This window comes from Nerophis ophidion, linkage group LG03 (genome assembly GCF_033978795.1).
Source record: "Nerophis ophidion isolate RoL-2023_Sa linkage group LG03, RoL_Noph_v1.0, whole genome shotgun sequence".
Taxonomy (NCBI): domain Eukaryota; kingdom Metazoa; phylum Chordata; class Actinopteri; order Syngnathiformes; family Syngnathidae; genus Nerophis; species Nerophis ophidion.
This window is the reverse complement of record NC_084613.1, coordinates 31,838,795-31,861,311: the sequence shown is the minus strand read 5'-3', so window position 1 is coordinate 31,861,311 and position 22,517 is coordinate 31,838,795. Positions and strand designations below refer to the sequence as shown.

Genomic DNA, 22,517 nt, shown 5'->3' with positions numbered 1-22,517 from the left:
TCACTGCACGCACTTTCAATTGTCCCCATTCCATATTAATATCGCCCCAGATTATACAAGTTTACTTGTCAAATGTGTGATATCATGTACGATACAAACAGTCCTACAGCGCGAATACTTGTGTGTGATATCATGTGCAATATGGGTAGTCCTGCAACGTATTTACTTTAGTGTAATATCATGCGCGATACGAGCATTCCTGCAGAGTTTTTACTTGTGTGTGATGTCATGTGCGAAACAGGTAGTCAGTCCTGCAACACATTTACTTGTGTGATATCATATACGATACAAGCAGTACTGCAGCGTATTTACTTGTGTGATATCATGTGCGATACAAGCAGTCCTGGAGAGTGTTTACTTGTGTGATATCCTGTGCGATTCAAATGGTCTTGCGGCACGTTACTTGTGTGTGATATCATGTGCGGTACACGCAGTCCTGCAGTGTATTTAATTTGTGAGTAATATCATCGACAATACAAGCAGTCCTGCAGAGTGTTTACTTGAGTGTGATATGTGCGATTCAAGCAGTCCTGCAGCGTGTTTACTTGTGTGTGACATCATGTACGATACAAGCAGTCCTTCAGTGTGTTTACTTGTGTGAGATCATGTGCGATGCAAGCAGTCCTGGAGAGTGTTTGTCTGTGATATGATGTGTGATACAAGCAGATCTGCAGCATGTTTACTTGTATTTGATATCATGTGCCATACAGGCAGTCCTGCAGCGTGTTACATGTGTATGATATCATGTGCGATACAAGCACAGTATTTACTTCTGCAAAGCTAGACAGCCAGTAAACATCTAAATTACCTCCAAAAAGCACACAATTGCTTCTATTTTACAAAAGTCATTTACAAAAGGTAAACATGCTAAGCTATCGACTATATCAGTGGTCCCCAAACTACGGCCCGCGGGCCAGATCCGGCCTGCCAGCGTTCGAGATCTGGCCCGTGGGAAGTCCCAAGATAATTTCATTTTTTGTTTTTTTTATTTATATTTTTTAAAAATCTGTCCTTTCTAATCCATTTTCTACCGCTTGTTACTTGTTACTCTGAGTCTCCTAGCCGCTCAGGCAAATCACATTGTCTAAAAATGTATTTTCCAATCGATGACGTGATATCATATATATATATATATATATATATATATATATATATATATATATATATATATATATATATATATATATATATATATATATATATATATATATATATATATATATGTATGATGACCTTTGTGACTGCCACAACTACTGACGCTACTATTCGAATTGGGTGTAGGACTTAACTGTGACACAGCCTGCATTAGTCTATGACTGTGACTATATATATATATATATATATATATATATATATATATATATATATATATATATATATATATATGATATCAAATTATTTTAACTCAATGCGGCCCCCGGGTCAAAAAGTTTGGGGACCCCTGGACTATATAGTTATATAGTTTGTATATGTGTATATATATATATTATATACTATTCTATATATCATAGATATAGGATATACAGGATGTAGTGAGTGATATCATGTGTCATATACAATATAAATCTAGTCAGTGATATGTAGATATAGATGTAGTGAGTGATATGATGTACATAGGTCTAGTGAAGGATATCACACAGTATAGATGTGAGTGATATAATGTATATGTCACATGTAATTGTGTATCAGCAGAAGGTTCCTTCTACTCTTCACAAACAGCCAACCAGACCAGGACTCACTTCTCTTCCTCGTGGGCTCCCATCTTGCACGCCACCTCACTCTGGCTCCAAAGCATAGGTCGGCTCTTCCCCCTCATCATCCTCCATCTTATCCTCCCATACTCCTCCTACTTTTTGTTCGCCTCCCAATCCTCCTTCCTCTTCTTCTCCCATCCTCCTCCTCCTTATTCTCCCATCCTCTTTTTTTCTTCTTCGCCACCCCATCCTCCTCCTCCTCCTCCCAATTTCCTCTTTCTTTTACTCCCCATCCCCCTCCTCCTTCTCCTCCCATTCTCTTCCTTCTCATTTTTCTCTTTTTTTCTTCTATTCCCCATCGTCATCCTCCTTCTCCTCCCATCCTTCTTCTTTTTCTCCTCCGATCCTCCTCCTTTTTCTCCTCCCATCGTCGTCCTCCTTCTTCTTCTCCTCCCCATCATCCTATTTTCCTCTTTCTCCTCCCTATCTTCCGCTCCTTCTCCTCCCATCATCCTCCTCCTTTTCCTTCTTATTCTCCTCCCATTCATCTCCTCCTTCTCCCATCCTCTTCTTTCTTCTTCTCCCATCCTCCTCCTTCTTGTCCCCATCTTCCCCCTTCTTATTCTCCTATCCTCCTTTTCCTCCTATCCACCCTCCTATCTACCCATTCCCCTCTTCCTCCTCCCATCATCCTTCTTCCTCTTCTTCTCTACCCATCCCCCTCCTCCCTCTTCTCCTCCCACCCTTCTCCTCCTCCTTCCTCTTCTTCTCTACCCAACCCCTCTTCTTCTGCTCCCATCCTTCTCCTCCTTCTTCCTCTTTTTCTCCACCCCATCCTCCTTTTCCTCTTCTTCTCCACCCCATCCTCTTCCTACTCCTTATCCTCGTCCTCCTTCCTCTTCTTCTCCAACCCATCCTCCTTCTCCTCCCCCCTCCCTCTGCTTTTTCTCCTCCCTCTTCCTCTTCTTCCCCACCCCCTTCTTCTTCCTCCCCCTCCTTCTTCCTCTTCTTCTCCACCCCATCGTCATTCTCCTCCCTCTCCTTCTTTCTCCTCCCCTCCTTTTCCTCCCCATCCTCCTCTCCATCCTCCTTCTCTTTCCCATTTGTCTCCCCATCCTCCTACTCCTCCTTTTTCTCTTTATTTTTGTCCTCTCATCCTTCTTCTTCTCTACCCCATCCCTTTTTTCTTCTCCTACTCCCCCTCCTCCGTTTTATTTTTATTGTAATATTTTGTATTTTATTTCCTTTTACACCATCATTGCTTACTTTTTAAATTCGATCTCATTTCTGTACACTGCTATTATCTCTCCATCCGTCAGATAGATAGATAATCTATTTATCTATCTATCTATCTTCTCGTCCCATCCTCCTCCTCCTCCCATTCTGCTCCTCCTCTTCCCCCTTCTTCTCCTCGCATCTTCCTCTTTCTTCTTCTTCTCCTCCACCCCACTCCACCCTCCTCCTTTTTATTCACCTCCCATCTTCCTTCTTCACCTCCCATCCTCCTCCCCCTCCTCTTTATTCTTGTCATCTCATCCTTCTCCTTTTTCCTCTCTACCCCATCCTCCTCCTTCTTTTCCTCCTCCCATCCTCCTCCTCTTTTTTCTTCTCTTCCCACCCCCTCCTCTTTCTCCTTCTCCCCCCATCCTCCTCCTTCTCCTCCTCCTCTTTTTTCTTCTCCTCCTATCCCCTCCTCTTTCTCCTTCTCCTCCCCATCCTCCTCCTTCTCCTTCACCTCCCATCCTCCTTTTTCTCGTTCTTCTCCCCATCTTCCTCCTCTTTCTTCATGTCCCATCATCCTACTCCTTCTTCTTGTCCTCCCATCCTTCTTCTTCTCCACCACATCCTCCTCCTTGTCTTTATTGTTGTCCTCTCATCCTTCTTATTCTTCTCCACCCCGACCTCCTCTTTCTCCCCTCCTCTTTCTCCTTCACCTCCCATCATCCTTCTTCATCTCCCATTCTCCTTCTCTTTGTCTTTCTGTTCTCCCCATCCTTCTCCTCCTTCTTGTCCTCCCATCCTCCTCATTCTTCACCCCATCCTCCTCCTTCTTCTTCTCCTCCTCCTCTTTCTCTTGTTTCTTCTCCTCCACCCACTCCTCCTTCTTCTCCCACCCTCCTCTTTCTCCTCCCCATCTTCCTCCTTCTCCTCCCATCCTCCTCCTTCTTCTCCCATTCTTCTCACCCCATCCTCCTTCTCCTCTTCCCGTCCCCCTCCCCTGCTGCTCCTCGTCCTCATACTCCTTGTCTTCCTCCAAAGGGACAAGTAGTACATGCGTGTCTGGTGTGTTCCAGGTTTCGTGATTTCTGACGACGGCCCCGCTAACCTGTCCAGACCTGTCACGCCCACCTCCATGGGCCACAGCGGCTCGTTGGGCAGGGCCAAGAGTGCGGAGGACATCAACATGGAGCGCCTGCACCTCATCCTGGGTAAACGTGGCAGGACTTTGACGGAAACCTTTATTGTCCCTGCTCACATTGCCTATGTGTGTCAGGTCTCAGCGTGCACTTCCTGTGTTCTCCTCACTCCGAGGAGCAGACGGAGAACATTGCTTCCTGTTTGCAAGGGCTGCAGACGCTGCTGGACGTGCCCTGGACTCGAGCCACGGTGGCCAGAGACCAGGTAGGACACACCTTCATCCACACACAAGAACCTGCTCTCAGTCGGACCTTGTGTAGGTTCTGAGCGTGGAGCTGCTCTGCGTGCTCCATAGGCTGATGGTCACCAGAGAGTCGGTGGCCATCCAGGCTTCCATGTTGGACTTGCTGAGTCAGATCGTGACGTCCACTCAGGAGCACGTCCGAGAAAAGCGACACAGTGCAGAAGGTGAGACCTCCTCCATGAGTGTGTCCTTCTAGAAAACCTCATTCAGACAGTCTTGTTCCTCAGTGGATGACGGCGCCTCCGAGAAGGAGACTGTGCCAGAGTTTGGGGAGGGGAGGGACACGGGCGGTCTGATACCCGGACGCTCGCTGGTCTTTGGAGCGTTGGAGATCTGCCTCTGCGTGCTGGTCCGCAAGCTCCCGAGACTCAGTCCCAAACTGTCGGGAAGTCGACAGACAGGTGAGGCACGCCGCTTCTCACCTGTGAACCGTGACAGGATCTGTGAAGGTGTGTCCAGATGCTGCCGGTACCCCGTGGAGTCTGGATGACGGTGATTGTCACCTGCTGGCGTCTGCCGTGTGTGTCCTGTCTCAGCTGCCGTCCATCTGCTCGCCAGAAGGTGACCACTTTGCTGATGATGTCCCCATGCTGAGCAGCCAATCAAACGCTCTGATGCTTGTCCTGCAGGAAGTGTGTCCATCCTGCCGACCGTCCTCTACCTGCTGTTGGGAGTCCTGCGGGAGTTAGCGCTCCCACCCGCTGGCACGCGCTCCGGTAACAGCCACAGACCCCTTAAGGTGTCCGTCCGACCTGACCCGACCTGTCATGTCCTGTAACCATGTCTTCTGCTAGCAGTCCACCGTACAGAGGCACACTTGTGCCCTTTGCCTGAGAGCCTGGAGGTGGGCTCAAGGAGCGGACCCTGGGAAGTGGTCCGGGCGCTTCTGCAAGCACTGAAGACAGTGTTGACGTCTTCTATGAGTCGCCAGGAGAAGAGCGGCGGGGCTTGGAAAGTGATGCTGCGCTCAGCTCTTGGCACACTCCTAGACCTGTGGACCACTGGTACACACACTCCAGGAGTCATCCAGGAAGACTGGGACTCCATTTGAGTCTTATTTACAATGCAGTTGCACGTCCAAGACCTTAGATGGCAGTAGTTTTTCCTCATGAAGCTGAATGTGTTATATTGCGTCGTACAAAGTGTTTATACTGTAAGTATTGTGCTTATTAGACAGCAGATGTTTGATTGTAACATCTGAGATGTAGTTTTCAGGTGTTGAAATCGTCATGTAAATTCCCTGATGCTAATAGTAGCCTGTCTATAGCAAATGCCATGTAAATTAGCATCAAGCTAGCATTTAGTGTGTGCGTGTGTGTGTGTGTGTGTTGCATTCAGGGTCTAGCGGTGTGGATGGTGTCATCCTGCTCACATTTCTGACTGTCTTCCTGCTATCAGCTGGTCCAAGTATTTGTGTGGTGCAGCCCCTGCACGCGCTCACTCTGCAACGCTTCTCCAGTAGCATGGACGCCAAGAACCCGCGGGTCAGTGACCGTTTTTGCACCAAACACCACCCAAGACCACCCCCTGCAGCTCCTCCATCAAAACAAGATCCCAAAGGAATCAGCTGACAAGCCAGCTGTGTGCCGGGCTATTGATAGCCTCGGTCTCTGGGCCAGCAAGGCTAGGAAGGAATTTGGGGACTGCTTGGCCTGTGACCCGACTGAGGCATAGTCCTTTCTAAAAAAAAAAACAACACAATTATCAGGCTCTAAAAGTTTCACAACACCTGATCTAGTTTTTGGCGACACTTTGTTCTTCAAGTCAACATTGCAAAGCATCAGGTCCTGTACCTGATCCCTATTGAACCTTCTCTCACAGGCATACTTCCACGTAAAACACTAGATCACATGACATGCACTGAGTTAGTAGATGGCATGGCCTGCACTAAGTTAGTGGATCACATGACCTGTCTCAAGTTAGTAGATCACATGACCTGCACTGAGTTAGATCATATGACCTGTATTTAGTTAGTAGATCACATGTCCTGTGTTGAGTTAATAGATCACATGGCCTGTGTCGAGTTAGTTGATCACATAACCTGCACCGAATTAGTAGATCACATAATTTGCCCCAAGTTGGTAGATCACATGACCTACACTGAGTTAGTAGATCACTTGACCTGTATTGAGTTAGCAGGTCACATTGCCTGCACTAAGTTAGTGGATCACATGACCTGTGTCAAGTTAGTAGATCAGATGACCTGCATTAAGTTAGTAGATCACATGTCCTGTATTGAGTTAGTAGGTCACATGACCTATGTTTAGTTAGTAGATCACATGGCCTGTACTAAGTTAGATCACATGACCTGCACTGAGTTAGATCACATGGCCTGTGTTGAGGTAGTTCATCACATAACCTGCACCAAGTTAGTAAATCACATGACCTGCACTGGGTTAGTAGGTCACATGATCTGTATTGAGTTAGTAGGTCACATGACCTACGTTAAGTTAGTAGATCACATGACCTGTGCAGTTAGTTGATCACATGACCTGCATCAAGTTGGTAGATCACATGACCTGCATTGAGTTAGATCATATGACCTGTATTTAGTTTGTAGATCACATGACCTGCATTGAGTTAGTAGATCACATTACCTGCATTGAGTTAGTAGTAATGAGGTCATGTTGTTTAACTCAGTGCTGGTCTGCTCTGAGTTTGTAGATCACATTACCTGTACCAAATTCATAGATCACATGACCTGCACTGAGTTAAAACGGAAGATTAGTATTTTGACAAATACACACAAAATATTAGTACAAATGTACACAATATTTGTACAAATACACACGGTATATGTATACAAACAATGTTACTACAAATTCACACGATAACTGCATAGTATTTGGTGGTAGTAGGTGTGGTGTGAGCAGAGTGTAGCACTATAAAAGTTTGATGTATTTCAGGTATATGTTAGTACAGATACACACATAATGTGTACAAATACACGTGTACAATTACACACAATATGTGTACAAATCCACATATGTTAGTAAAAATACACAAGGTATACGTTAGTACAAATTCACACATTTTGTGTACAAATACACACAATATTAGTACAAGTACACACAATATTAGTACAAATACACATTGTACGAATACAATATGTGTACAAACACACACACTATTAGTACAAGTACACAATGTGTGTACAAATACACAATATTAGTACAAATACACACAATATTAGTACAAATACACACAAAACATATAGCACCATGAAAGTCTGATGTTCTTCAGGAGGCCACTCGATGTTTCCAGCTGCTGGCGTCACTGTTCGGGGCCCCACAGGAGCAGAGTGTCCCTTACATCCGGGCCCTAGGACCTGGACTGATGCGGTTTCTGCAGGTAAACCACCTCACTGGCCCCTCAGTCAGGACCAGAGTTTGACTTACTGCTCTTCTCGCTTGCTGGCCAGAAGGTGGAGAAGCGGCGTCCTGGGTGTCCAGAAGATCTGCAGGTGGTTCTGGAGGGCCTGAGAGCCATGGAGGTTCTGGTGCAGGCGGCCCCAGAGTCCCAGCGTAAGTGAGACCGCATGATCTCAAAGAAGCGGTCGTGGGTTTTTCGGTCCTAACATGTCTCTGGGTGACCCTTAGGTCCCCCGCTGGTTGCCATTTTGTTTCCTCTACTCATCTCCTTCCTGCTGGATGAGAACGCGCTGTGTTCCGCTGACGCAGCGTCTCGCTCGCTACACCGGGCGGCGCTCAAGGACTTAATGCGCCTCGGACCCCAGCACTCGGATGTCTTCAGGTAAAACTGGATTAGTGTGAAAGCTGGCGAGACAGAAATGCTAACAGTTATCACGCTGGCCAGATAGTGTCAAGTCACAACATTTTTTAGCTAAACAGGCTAAAAAAGTTGGCATGCTCACAGTACTATGTTAACATGATTACAGTTAGCATTTGTGAAATACGTGAAACTGACGCATATACATGCTATAAAGTTAGCATGCCAACTTTAATGTGCTAAAATGCTAACTGTAACATGCATCAAGTACCAAAATATATTACTCCGATGGCTAGCATTGAAAAGATGCTGTTCAAATGCTAGCCTGCTAACGTTAGCGTGCATCAAATACTAAAATATGGCTGAGGGCACAAAATTTGCTAAAAACAAATAAATAAATAAGCGAGCATGCTTGCGGGTATAATTTGTCAAGTCACAATATATTTGACGCTGCGGTGTATACCTGTAAAATTTGCAAAAAAGTTAGCTTGCTCTTATTAAAATGCTTGTGATTGACTTAACACACGTGCACTTGAGGTACAAAGTTGTGTGAATGGCATGCTGGCAAGTTAGCGTCACATAACAAAAATTATGAACAAAACGAGCTAAAAAAACTAGCATGCTAACAGTATTATGTAAACATGCTAACAAAAGCATGCATACAGTTAGCATTAGTAAAATAAGTGAAACGGGCATATACATGCTCTATAAAGCTAGTATGCTAACTTTAATGTCCTAAAATGCTAACTGTAACATGCATCAAGTACCACAATATATTATTCCGATGTCTATATTTGAAAAGATGCTTTTCAAATGCCAGCCTGCTTATGTTAGCATGCATCATATACAAAAAAATGACTGAGGTGTTTACCTACAAAATTTGTTTAAAAAAACAAAGCGAGCATGCTAACAGGCGTAATTTGTCAAGTCACAATATAATCGACACTGCGGTTTTTACCTGCAAAAAAAAAGTTAGCATGCTATAATTAAAATGCTTGCGATTGATTTAACATGTGTGCACTTGAGGTACAAAGTTGTGTGAATGTCAAACTATAATGCTAACAGCACGCTGGCCATTTAGCCTCACTGAACAAAAATTATGAACAAAACAAGCGAAAAAAGCTAGCATGCCAACAGTACCATGTAAACGTGCCAACGATAACATGCATACAGTTAGCATTTGTGAAATACCAAAATACATGAATACCTACTTAAAGTTAGCATGCTAAAATGCTAACTGTAACATGCATCAAGTATCACAACATTTTACGCTGAGGTTTTTTTTTCAATGCTAGCCTGCTAATGTTAGCATGCAATAAATACCCAAATATGTTTACGGTGTGTTAGGCTGACCATATTCTGAAGTCCCAAAAAGAGGACACATATATGCTTGCCAAGGCAGGCAGCACGCCAAGGCCGGGAGTAGGTGAAAATTTGCCAATGATACTCGAACTTGCTTTATAAATAATATATTTATTTAAATAAAGCATATTTTCTCCTCTGTTGACTGCTGTGTTGGCGCTAGGGATTTTTAAAATGGGGTCCCAGGGACCCCATCAAGTCATAAAAATGGGGTCCCACAGTAAATTTTTGGGGTCCCACTTTTTTGTAAGCGTTTTGAAAACAAATGATAAACGTATTCATTATCCTGTTGTATCTCACGTTCTATTTCTTGTTTTGGAAAAAGGTTGTCATAAACGTTACTTATTCATTAAAAACAAATAATAAAAGAAGAAAACAAATGTGTATACATATGTAAATGTATTCAGTTATAAACATTCATTCACTTTCTTCTTTCCTTCATGGTTCTAAACTTTACCGCTGCTGGTAGTTTTTTCTACATTTTTATTTAATAAGTTGTAGGTGTATTTATTTCAGTATAAAAGTGTAAAAAGTGTTTTGCTTCGGTCATAAAATGATGATAATTGTGTGCCAGGGCATACATTCATTTTATATTTAACGCTTAAATCTCTGGAGTCTACATCAACTTCACATCTATCCCTCATTTCAAAATGTTTTAGTTTGCTCGGGTGCTGGTTAGCTTGAAGCTAACAGCTAGCCTGTCTCCATCCTCGAACGATGTGGATCCAGCGGGACATAAAAGTGAAGTTTCCATGGACTCACAAATACTAAAATAACTCATTTACTGGAGTTAAAAATTTTCACTTTACACTCACCTTAGTGTTTACCAAGAAGTCTATTTCCTTTTCCTGGCAAGACTCGAACCAAAACTTTGTGTCAATAGCGTCACTTCCCCAGAAGTCCCGCCCCCCAGCCAAAGCCATTGGCTAACACCCCGTAACCAGCTGCTACAATATGCTGGCTTTGCTTTTAACGTCATCTACAACATGACATCGCCCGCCTTTACACCATGCTATCTGCATGCCGGCCGGACGCATGCTTCTCGCTGCTATCTTCACACGTACGAGATTGCAAGGCATATAGTCAACAGCCATACAGGTTACACTGAAGGTTGTGGTATAAAAAACTTTAACAGTCTTACTAATATGCGCCACACTGTGAACCCACACCAAACAAGAATGACAAACACATTTCGGGAGAACATCCTCACAGTAACACAACATAAACGCAACATAACAATTACCCAGAAGTCCTTGCATCCATGACACTTTCAGGCTATATTATACACCCCCGCACCCCCAACCCCGCCCACCTCAACCGACGCACGCACATGAGGCATGGCATTCTGGGTAATTGTTATGTTGCGTTTGTGTTGTGTTACTGTGAGAATGTTCTCCCGAAATCTGTTTGTCATTCTTGTTCGGTGTGGGGTCACAGTGTGGCGCATATTAGTCCATCCATCCATTTTCTACCGCTTATTCCCTTTCGGGGTCGCGGGGGGCGCTGGCGCCTATCTCAGCTACAATCGGGCGGAAGGCGGGGTACACCCTGGACAAGTCACCACCTCATCGCAGGGCTAACACAGATAGACAGACAACATTCACACTCACATTCACACACTAGGGCCAATTTAGCGTTGCGAATCAACCTATCCCCAGTAAGAGTCTTAAAGTTGTTTATACCACAACCTTCAGTGTAACATGTATGGCTGTTGACTGTATGCCTTGCAGTCGTGTACGTGTATCAGCGGAAGCCTTGTACAACATGATACTGGGCTGGTAAGCTGTTTGTATATGTTGTAGAATGCGTCAAAGGCAATCAATCAATCAATCAATGTTTATTTATATAGCCCCAAATCACAAATGTCTCAAAGGACTGCACAAATCATTACGACTACAACATCCTCGGAAGAACCCACAAAAGGGCAAGGAAAACTCACACCCAGTGGGCAGGGAGAATTCACATCCAGTGGGACGCCAGTGACAATGCTGACTATGAGAAACCTTGGAGAAGACCTCAGATGTGGGCAACCCCCCCACCCCCTATAGGGGACCAAAAGCAATGGATGTTGAGCGGGTCTAACATGATACTGTGAACGTTCAATCCATAGTGGCTCCAACACAGCCGCGAGAGTTCAGTTCAAAGCGGATCCAAGACAGCAGCGAGAGTCCCGTCCACAGGAAACCATCTCAAGCGGAGGCGGATCAGCAGCGTAGAGATGTCCCCAACCGATACACAGGCGAGCGGTCCATCCTGGGTCTCGACTCTGGACAGCCAGTACTTCATCCATGGTCATCGGACCGGACCCCCTCCACAAGGGAGGGGGGGACATAGGAGAAAAAAGAAAAGAAGCGGCAGATCAACTGGTCTAAAAAGGAGCTCTATTTAAAGGCTAGAGTATACAGATGAGTTTTAAGGTGAGACTTAAAGGCTTCTACTGAGGTAGCATCTCAAACTGTTACCGGGAGGGCATTCCAGAGTACTGCAGCCCGAACGGAAAACGCTCTATAGCCCGCAGACTTTTTTTGGGCTCTAGGAATCACTAATAAGCCGGAGTCTTTTTAACGCAGATTTCTTGCCGGGACATATGGTACAATACAATCGGCAAGATAGGCTGGAGCTAAACCGTGTAGTATTTTATACGTAATTAGTAAAACCTTAAAGTCACATCTTAAGTGCACAGGAAGCCAGTGCAGGTGAGCCAGTACAGGCGTAATGTGATCAAACTTTCTTGTTCTTGTCAAAAGTCTAGCAGCCGCATTTTGTACCAACTGTAATCTTTTAATGCTAGACATGGGGAGACCCGAAAATAATACGTTACAGTAATCGAGACGAGACGTAACAAACGCATGGATAATGATCTCGGCGTCTTTAGTGGACAAAATGGAGCGAATTTTAGCGATATTACGGAGATGAAAGAAGGCTGTTTTAGTAACGCTTTTAATGTGTGACTCAAAGGAGAGAGTTGGGTCGAAGATAATACCCAGATTTTTTACCGAGTCACCTTGTTTTATTATTTGGTTGTCAAATGTTAAAGTTGTATTATTAAATAGAGGTCGGTGTCTAGCAGGACCGATAATCAGCATTTCCGTTTTTTTGGCGTTAAGTTGCAAAAAATTAGCGGACATCCATTGTTTAATTTCATTAAGACACGCTTCCAACTGACTACAGTCCGGCGTGTTGGTCAGCTTTAGGGGCATGTAGAGTTGGGTGTCATCAGCATAGCAGTGAAAGCTAATACCGTATTTGCGTATGACATCACCCAGCGGCAGCATGTAGATGCTGAAGAGTACAGGGCCAAGGACCGAACCCTGGGGAACTCCACACGTTACCTTAACATAGTCCGAGGTCTAATGGCTTCATAGCCCGCCCTTATCATTGTTATCTGGGTGATCATCAGCAGATATCAGCGAGAATGGTTGCGGCTCCCATTATCTTCTTTATTTTGTGAAACGGGTCAAAATGGCTCTTTGAGTGGTAAAGGTTGCCGACCCCTGATATATATATATATATATATATATATATATATATATTTACATGGTAACTTAACCCTGGTCTAACATTGAAAATACACATAACCCTAATTCAAAATGCCGGACATTTGACGCATTTAAAAAAAAAAACGCCCAGACACCCCCGCAAAAGAGGACATGTCTGAGGAAAAGAGGACGTATGGTCAGCCTAGGTGTATACTTATGAAGTTACTAAAAAAAGCTAAAATACTAATGTTAGCATGCTAGCAAGTAACACAATGTATGACGCTGACCTGCACAATAAGCAAAAACGCAAGCGTGCTAATATTAGAATGCTAATGATTGTGTGTTCATGTGTCCAAAAGTGTGTACTTGAAGTACGTTTTGGAGCTTTCTCCATCTTGTCAGCGTGTTTTAATAGCCGGACCTGCCCATGCTGTCCTGAGACTTTGTGTCCCTGTGCCAGGTCTCTGGTCTCCACCTGTCCTAGCCTCAAGTGCCGCCTGGAAGCGGCCCTCAAGGGAACCCAGGAGTGTGTTCCCGATGCTAAAGCTAACAGCAGCACCAAGTCGTCTCCCAGCATCACCCTCAAAACCAACTTTCTGTAGGCACATGAATACAACATGTTGTTAATTATTCAGAAAAACAATAATATGTTATCTATTAATTATGTATTGTACTAATTGTGCATGATTGCAAGTGTAAATAAAAACAGACAGTGGAATTCCTGCAATAAATTAATAAAGTAAATATTTGGCTTTTTCTTTTGGTGTCTGATCACGTGACAATCTTTCTTATCCGACATCACATCCAGACGCTGCCTTCAAGTGCAGTCGGAGAATTTCCGACTGTCATTTACATTTGCTGCATTAAAAGAGAGAAGTTGTTTATATTTTGTCACAAAATCGAAACCTGGTGAAGTCTGCCTCGCGTGTGGCAGTTTGTTGTATCAAAATGCTTTGAAACGAGAAAGTTGTTGTGTAGAACATTACTCGAGTTGTGTGTTTGATATTTCCGGGCTCAGAGGCGGTCTTCGAACGTCACACACTCCATTTCAGGCCCGGAGTGTGTGTTGTGTTATCCCCGCTGTCCACGCTCACCTTTTTGCACTCCCTCCGGAAAAAATGGACGCCAGCCCCGGTCGTCGGTGGTAGTCCTTGTGCGTCGCTAAGGACCGATATTATTCCGGCTCATACGCACCACCCACAGCCTGCCAAACAAAGACGGTGAGTGCTTGTTAAACCTGGGCCGCGGCTCGTTGGCGTCGGGCGTCCGGCGCCTGCGTCGAGGCCTCCCGGCTCTCTTGGAACTCGAGTCCCGAGGCTCCAGCAGGAGGCCTTGCGTCTTGTGGGTGGTAAACGTCCATGTAACACCAACAGTGCGAGAATGGCTCCTTTTATTCATGGCTTTACTTATGTGAGATTATTTATGTCGCAGTTACTAAAAGTGTTAAGTCAGCTTACTGCTAGCATGGTGCTAGCAGCAACTAGCCAGGTTAAGCTATGTATATATTCGCCACGCTTTTTGTGCCGGATAAAAACAATGACATTTGACAGTTGAGCGTGTTTTGATGTGGTTTATTCAGTGAAGTGTTTCTAAAAATGTCAGTGTGCTGGCGGCCCAGCAGCCTGAGATGCTAACTGCTAAGCACTAGTGATGATTATTAATCATAATTATAACAACCACGCTCACCACGTGACACTGACCATAAAAGTCTGCCCAGTCAGCTCGTGGGGGCCCACAAAGTGCGTGGCTGCACACTAAAACATGTTTGCAAGTACTTGTTTTGGTTTGGCCGGGGGAGGTCAAAGGTCAACATGGACCTACTTTAATGATTCCTCAAAACAATATTGAGGGGGAAAAAGGGCAGCGTGGCTGTTGAACAACTTTATGTAGTTTGTGTACTAGAAATGTAACTATATGAAAATTGTGTGGTATTGGCCTGCTAATAACGTGTATTTATACACACAAACATCTTTTAACCAACTTGTACTTAAAATAAAACTATACTAAATTGACACACAACATACTTTTTTGGCAGGAGGAACATTAAATATTTTTCCCAATGCCAAAGAGCCATTTAAATGTTAATTTTTTACCACTTTAATTTGTAAATGTTTTTTAGAGTTAATGCAAGTTCACGTAATGTTTAAGGCCTACTGAAACCCACTACTCCCCACCACGCAGTCTGTTAGTTTATATATCAATGATGAAATATTAACATTGCAAGACATGCCAATACGGCCTTTTTAGTTTACTAAATTACAATTTTAAATTTCCTGGGAGTTTCGTCTTTGAAACATCGTGTAATGATGACGTGTACGCAAGACGTCACAGGATTTTAGGAAGTATGAGCGCTGCACACACACACACGCTAACAGTCGTCTGCTTTAACGGCATAACTACACAGTATTTTGGAAATCTGTGTTGCTGAATCTTTTGCAATTTGTTCAATTAATATTGGAGAAGTCACAGTTGAAAGATGGAGCTGGAAAGCTTTAGCCTTTAGCCACACAAACATACGGTGATTCCTTGTTTAAAATTCCTGGAGGTGAAACTTTCCTATGGATCAGAGCGTGGTCAAGCGAAAATGAATCAAGACAGGTTTCGGTGAGAAAATTATGGTTAAAAACTCAGTTCTTACCGGAGAAAAGCTGAGCTTGTGCCGTCCATAGCTGCCGTCGACTCCCCTGAGACACTGCGTGTCAAGACACCCGTGGAGACACCCTTCCGACTATCAGGTACTATTTAACTCATTAAAACACTCGCAACACAATAGAAATATAAGGGTTTCCCAGAATTAACCTAGTAAATGTGTCTTTTTTAATTTATTTTATTTATTTATTTATTTTCGCTATCAATATCCTCAAACACAAATCTTTCATTTTCACTCAAATTAATGGGGAAATTGTCGTTTTCTCTGTCTGAATAGCACTTTTTGTTGGAGGCTCCCATTAAAAACAATGTGAATATGTGAGGAGCCATCACACGGGTGACATCATCGTCTGCGACTTCCGGTAGAGGCAGGGCATTTCTCTTAGCACTGAAAGTTGCGACCTTTATCGTGGATGTTCTCTACTAAATCCTTTCAGCAAAAATATGGCAAAATCGCGAAATGATCAAGTAGGACACATAGAATGGACCTGCTATCCCCGTTTGAATAAAAAAATCTCATTTCAGTAGGCCTTTAATAAACTTGTACGCCACCATTCTATATTACTTTTAGACTTCTTAGAGCTCATTTCCCAAAGCAGATATAAACATCTTAAAAAAAATGTTTCGCTCTCACTTTTTCTTCTGCTCCCTCTTTCCTTCTTTAGCAGCATAAACTTTTGTCCTCTGTACTCTGGGATATCAAAATGAATCATTAAGTTTTATTTGGTATTTAGACAAGTTAATTTTGTTATCTTTTTTGAATGTAGAGACTGTCTTGTATTCAAGATAGAATTATAGCGAACCAGTGCTCGTCGGTCTGAGATTATTAATCATGTTTTTTTTTTACCATTTTTATTTAAAACTGTAATACTAATCACCAGTTTTACTGTGGGTATTAATACAATTTATTGTTATAGTGTATAACATTTAAAAATGAATTTATTCAGACAGGTCTTGTAAAGATGATTCCCATGATATTCACTACTTAGTTTACTACTTTATATTAATACTGAGGTAGATATGTTTTTTACATTATAATTAATAATACAAAAATAATTATTGCAGTACTAGTACATATATTATTTACTTATATTTTACCATGTGTATTTTCGTGTGGTAAATATATTTAGTTATTGTAACACAAGTACGTATATTATTTACATATATTTTTCCACGTGTATTCTTGTGTGTAAACATGCTTAGTTATTGCAGTACTAGTACATATATTATTTAAATATTTTACCATGTTTATTTTTGTGTGGTAAACATACTTAATTATTGCAGTACTAGTTAGGGCTGCAACTAACAACTAATTTGATAATCGATTAATCTGTCGATTATTACTTAGATTAATAATTATGTTCCATTCGTCTCCAATGTAGTGGCATGTAATGCCAAGGTAGGCTTCCGTGGCTACACTTGTCCAAGCATCAGTAGTGAGAGCAATTTTGCTCTAGGTGGCTTTTATGTATGTCTTCACTGCTTGGAATGTCTGCTTGTACTTCCTCTCCATCAGTTTGGTAAAATGAGTCCTCGAGGGAATAGCGTAACCAGGGTTGAGGACGTGAATAATTGTCTAAATCCTTCATCCTCCACCATTGATAGTGGTCTTATGTCCGTTACCATGTTATTCAGGATACCATCAGTCAATGGAGCCGCTTGCTGTGGTGTGCAGACCTTCCTTTGTACGAAGTCGCTAATGCTGGGTTGTTTCTTTCTGAAATGAGTCAAACCATATAATGAAGGTACATAGTAGCATCATTTACATGTAACTCAATACATAGCCAGTTGATTTAATTAATTTCTGACGTAAAAGGCAAATACGCCACCACATAAAAAAATAAATAAAAATAAATTTACATTGGGGATGCAGAATACACCGATGACACAGAAATGTAACTCATCAGAACAGGATCAGATATTGTACATGTTTCTGTTGTGAATAATAAAGGATTAATTTTAGGCTGCCGCTGAATAATAGCATGAAATATTCCAGCACCTTTGTGACGTTCAGTTATACTAAAGCGTCACTCAAATCTAAATAGATTTATATAGCTTTATTGGGCCCGGCTACATTGATCCATTATGAAACGAACCTGAGATATTTCGGTCCAATACGTTTATTTCAAAATTGGTAACCGTGCGTTTTCTCTCTCAAAATGGAGTCAAATCTGCCAGAGACACATTATAAGCCCCGCTTTGCAACAAAGGGATAACGTTAACGTTCCTCAAAAAAATAGCCGGGGTGCTGAACTCATGAATGCTTCTTGCGACTCAAAACAACACAGAAAATAAAGTTGTCGCACTATCCAAAAAGTTTGTAACGCTCTGAAAGTTAAAGGCCTACTGAAACCCACTACTACCCACCACGCAGTCTGATAGTTTATATATTAATGATGAAATATTAACATTGCAACATATGCCAATACGGCCTTTTTAGTTTTCTAAATTGCAATTTTAAATTTCCCCGGGACTTTTTTCTTGAAAACGTCGCGTAATGATGACGTGTACGCGTGACGTCACGGGCTGTTATGAATATGAGCGCTGCGTACACACACAGCTAAAAGTCGTCTGCTTTAACGGCATAATTACACAGTATTTTGGACATCTGTGTTGCTGAATCTTTTGCTATTTGTTCAATTAATATTGGAGAAGTCAAAGTAGAAATACGGAGTTGGGAAGCTTTAGCCTTTAGCCACACAAACACACGGTAATTCCTTGTTTAAAATTCACGGAGGTGAAACTTTAGTATGGATCATAGGGGACATGGTTCCCGACTACATGTCAACCAGCAGGTTTCGGTGAGAAAATTGTGGTTAAAAAGTCGCCTCTTACAGGATATCAGCTGAGCTTGTGCCGTCCATACAGCTGCCGTCGACTTCCCCGAGACACTGCGCGTCAACACCCGGCCGTGGACGTACACTTCCGACTATCAGGTACTGTTAAACTCATTAAAACACTAGCAAAACAATAGAAAGATAAGGGATTTCCCAGAATTAGCCTAGTAAATGTCTCTAAAACATATGAATCCGTCTCAATGCAACGCGATTGCAATCGCGTTTTTTTTTAAACTTTTTTTTTTTTTTTTTTCTAGTCCGTCGCTATCTATATCCTCAAATTAATGGGGAAATTGTCGTTTTCTCGGTCTGAATAGCTGTTTTTGTTGGAGGTTCCCGTTAAAATCAATGTGAATATATGAGAGCCCTCAACCTGTGACGTCATCGTCTGCGGCTTCCGGTAGAGGCAGGGCTTTTCTCCAGTTGCGAACGTTATCGTGGATGTTCTCTACTAAATTCTTTCAGCAAAAATATGGCAATATTGCGAAATGATCTCAAGTATGACACATAGAATGGACCTGCTATCCCCGTTTAAATAAGAAAATCTAATTTCAGTAGGCCTTTAAAACACAACAGTTGCTGCTGCGTTTCCTTTGAAAATTCTCCACGTTAACCAAAGATTTAAAAACACACAAAGAATGACACAACGGATCAATGTGCCCGGACTATGGACTTAAAAAGTTACGTACCATGAGTTCCCTTCATCCATGTTTCCAACATGTTTCCTCTTCAGGTGCTCCTGACCAGAAGTGATGTATTTCGGTGCCATGCACATTTTGTAGGAAACTGTCTTCTTTGAAGTCTTTAAAGTACAGTGTTTCCACACTTTTGACGACTTAGGTCGTACACTTTTCTCCATCAAAGCATTAACCTCCCAGATGTTTCTCCGTTGAACTATCGGTACTGCTTTCCGCCGCCATTTTTCGAATGTTTCCAGGCAAAGGAGACGCCGTCGTCACGCGAGCTGCACGACACATCATTGGCTGGCTTACTGCCACAGCACATGCGCATAGCATACATCCAACGAGTCGATGACTAAATTAATCACCAACTATTTGTATAATCAATTTAATCGATTAGTTGTTGCAGCCCTAGTACTTGTACTCATATTTTACCACGTTTTATTCTTGTGATTAATAGGGTTGTAACGGTACACAAAAATTGCGGTTCCGTATGTCCCTCGGTTTAGAGGTCACAGTTCAGTTCATTTTCGGTACAGTAAGAAATCAACAAAATATAAATTTTTTGATTATTTATTTAACAAATTTGATAAAACTTCCACCAAAAATATTTTTCTTAGTGGAATATTTGATGTGAAGTAATCGGAAACTTGGATTGGTCAATAATTCATAATAACATTGATTTTTATTCAATATTATGTTTTGAGCAATGACAGTTTGAAAGAAAAAAACAGCTTTGTTTTATTAGTCAACGTTGCAACTTTTTTTAAATTTCATTAGCCTTTAAGCTTTTTTTTTCACTTTTGTTTGTTTTTGTTTATTTTAATAGTATTTTTAGAATGTGCCGTGGGCCTTTTAAAACATTAGCTGTGGGCCGCAAATGGCCTCCGGGGCACATTTTTGACAACCCTGCTATAGATAATAAAAAATAAAATCTGATGAATCTATGGGTAAAAAGCAGAGCCTGGCGACGCATGCGCGTTTATCATAACTCTCTCGCGCTCTCTCTGTCTATGCCCCTCCCTCACGAATGTTGCTGCGTGCAGCACTTTTTTTTGTTTTTAACCCCTTCTTAACACTGAACGTACTTTGAAAATACACGCAACCATAACTCAAAATGCCGGACATTCGAGGCATTTAAGAAACTCCACCTGGACAGCTCCGCAAAGAGGACATATCCGGTGAAAAGAGGAGGTATGGTCAGTCTATCATAGCCCAGTTGTTGCTAGCATGCCGTGTGTTGTTGTTTTTTTGATTGATTGAAATTTTTATTAGCAGATTGCACAGTACAGTACATATTCTGTACGATTGATCACTAAATGCTTAACACCCCAATAAGTTTTTCAACTTGTTTAAGTCGGGGTGCACGTAAATCAATTCATGGTGCCTCAATGTACATTGTTTACACAATGTGCGGCGCTAGTTAATATGTCCGTGTCGTTCAGTACACCTCCGAACCGAACCGAAACCCCTGTACCGAAACGGTTAAATACAAATACACGTACCGTTACACCCCTAGTGATTAATGATTGTGTTCAATCAACCTCAGCTCAACAAATGGCTAATAAATGTAATAAATACAAATGTCAAATAATCAAACTAGGATGTAAATATTGATGGACTCACATGATTGGCTCTTCATTAGGCCAATGAAAAGACAGACTTTGAATTGCGAGAATCTTCTTCGGCACAAATCATGAATATGAACTCCTTCAAGGCTAGTACATGTGTTGGTAGCATCACAGCTACGCCAGCTAGCCCTTAGCTAGCAGTGTGTGCTGGACTGATGGCCTGTGTTGTTGGCAGCTCCTGGATCTTCATGTTCCACAATCCCCTGCAGGAGTGACTCGCCTTCTTGCTTGCTTGGATGAGTCCTACGCCGCCAGCCCAGAGTGAGCACTGATTGGCTGCCAGCCAGACCACGCAGCCCGTCGCCCTCCCAGGTGAGAAGTCTTCGGACCTTCTAGACTACAGGTGTCAAACTCAAGGCCCACGGCCCAGATCTGGCCCGCCAAGTAATATTAACAGGCCCACCTCATTATTTTAAGTGGTCCGCTACGTCATTTGTATTGCCTACCTTATTATTCAATGTGGTCTTCCACATCATTTTAGGCGATCCACCTCATTGTGGTCTGCCACATTATTTTAGGTGGTCTGCCTCATTAGTTTAAGTGGCCCACCATGTTATTATATTTGGCCCACATCATTATTTAATGTGGTCTGCCACCTCACGTTAGGTGGCACACCATTTTATGTGTCCCACCTCATTATTTAATGTGGTCTACGTAGGGGTGAGCAAATTAGTGCATTAATTGAGTTAACTCATCGATCTATTAACGCCGACAATTATTTTATCGCACATTTGCGTATGTTGTTTACATGCTTTTATTTTGTTAACGCCTTTTCTTAACAAGATGGCGTCACCCGGCGTCGAGGGGCTCTTGGTAAAGATGGAACATTTGGCAAAAATACCGGACAATTCTGCAAATTTCATGGCTGGCTTACAGCGTGGTCACTCCGGGATCTTACGACCGCCAGACAATTCTGAATGTGGATAGATCGGGCCGTTTTGGACTGAATGACACGTGCTTGCTAGACCGGCTAACTACCATGGAATACTTCGCCGGCTACATCCAACGGCCTGTGAAGCAGCAGAGTATATGTGTTGTCTGTCTATTTATGAATAATGCAGACGAGGACTGTTGGCTGAGTTCTTAACGTTTACTTTCAGAGCGTACATATCACAACATACAAGATGCCGTCATGGCGACACACAACAACCTTTACCGGGCTACCGCGCATGCTCGTCACTCCTGTTGCATGCTGGATAGGGTAGTTCTTTTATTCCCTGGCTCATAACGTCACAATATAGTACCATGTATATGATGCGTTCAGTTTATCAAAGCACCAAGCAAACAATCGGAAAATTCCCATCAAATCAATTCCTAGATATGGTCATAATTATTTTAAGTGCACTACGCAGAATAAACACAACATTATTAATATTGCTACTACGGATAATTTGATCAAAAATTCCCTAAAACAGTCCACTACCTATAATATAATATAGGTTTTTTTAAACATAAGATCCCTGATAAAAAAAATGTTTCTGCTGTTACCTCAGAAATTGCCTGTTCAGATGTTATGATTGTAGCTCAGAGATTTGTATGTAGATTATATTTATTTTCCATAACAAACAGGATAACTTAAATACCCTGGCAGTGGTAGTAATAAGCTTAAATGTTTGTATTTACATTTTTTGAGTTGATTTTCATAAAATATGCTATTTAACTGCTACTGTTTAACAAGGACTGATTTAAATTGTGTTTGCACAACAAATGTTTTGGCGCTTTTGTTCATGTGGGGGAATATTCCAATAAAGGTGCACTACACACTACTTTTGAATTCATTATTGGGCTTTGCGT

At 42.4% G+C, this 22,517-nt stretch overlaps 2 protein-coding genes across 5 annotated transcripts in view; both read left to right on the top strand.

Moving 5' to 3' along the window:
* The window catches only part of heatr5a (HEAT repeat containing 5a), a 51,123-nt gene extending 37,453 nt beyond the window's left edge, over nt 1-13,670 (top strand). For all 4 annotated transcript variants that reach the window (XM_061894841.1, XM_061894845.1, XM_061894843.1 and 1 more), the window contains 13 exons: nt 1,690-1,797; nt 3,989-4,123; nt 4,189-4,316; nt 4,373-4,520; nt 4,584-4,757; nt 4,816-4,917; nt 4,986-5,072; nt 5,151-5,360; nt 5,695-5,840; nt 7,600-7,707; nt 7,778-7,880; nt 7,956-8,109; nt 13,387-13,670. In XM_061894841.1, the coding sequence (XP_061750825.1) occupies nt 1,690-1,797; nt 3,989-4,123; nt 4,189-4,316; nt 4,373-4,520; nt 4,584-4,757; nt 4,816-4,917; nt 4,986-5,072; nt 5,151-5,360; nt 5,695-5,840; nt 7,600-7,707; nt 7,778-7,880; nt 7,956-8,109; nt 13,387-13,528 (1,745 nt within the window). In that variant the 3' untranslated portion in view covers nt 13,529-13,670. The remainder of the gene's footprint in view (nt 1-1,689; nt 1,798-3,988; nt 4,124-4,188; nt 4,317-4,372; nt 4,521-4,583; nt 4,758-4,815; nt 4,918-4,985; nt 5,073-5,150; nt 5,361-5,694; nt 5,841-7,599; nt 7,708-7,777; nt 7,881-7,955; nt 8,110-13,386) is intronic.
* A 286-nt stretch (nt 13,671-13,956) lies between these two features.
* Nucleotides 13,957-22,517, top strand: part of hectd1 (HECT domain containing 1) — a 29,546-nt gene continuing 20,985 nt past the window's right edge. The window contains 3 exon segments of the mRNA XM_061894840.1: nt 13,957-14,146; nt 18,444-18,511; nt 20,899-21,035. The gene's annotated coding sequence lies outside the window, so the exon portion shown is untranslated.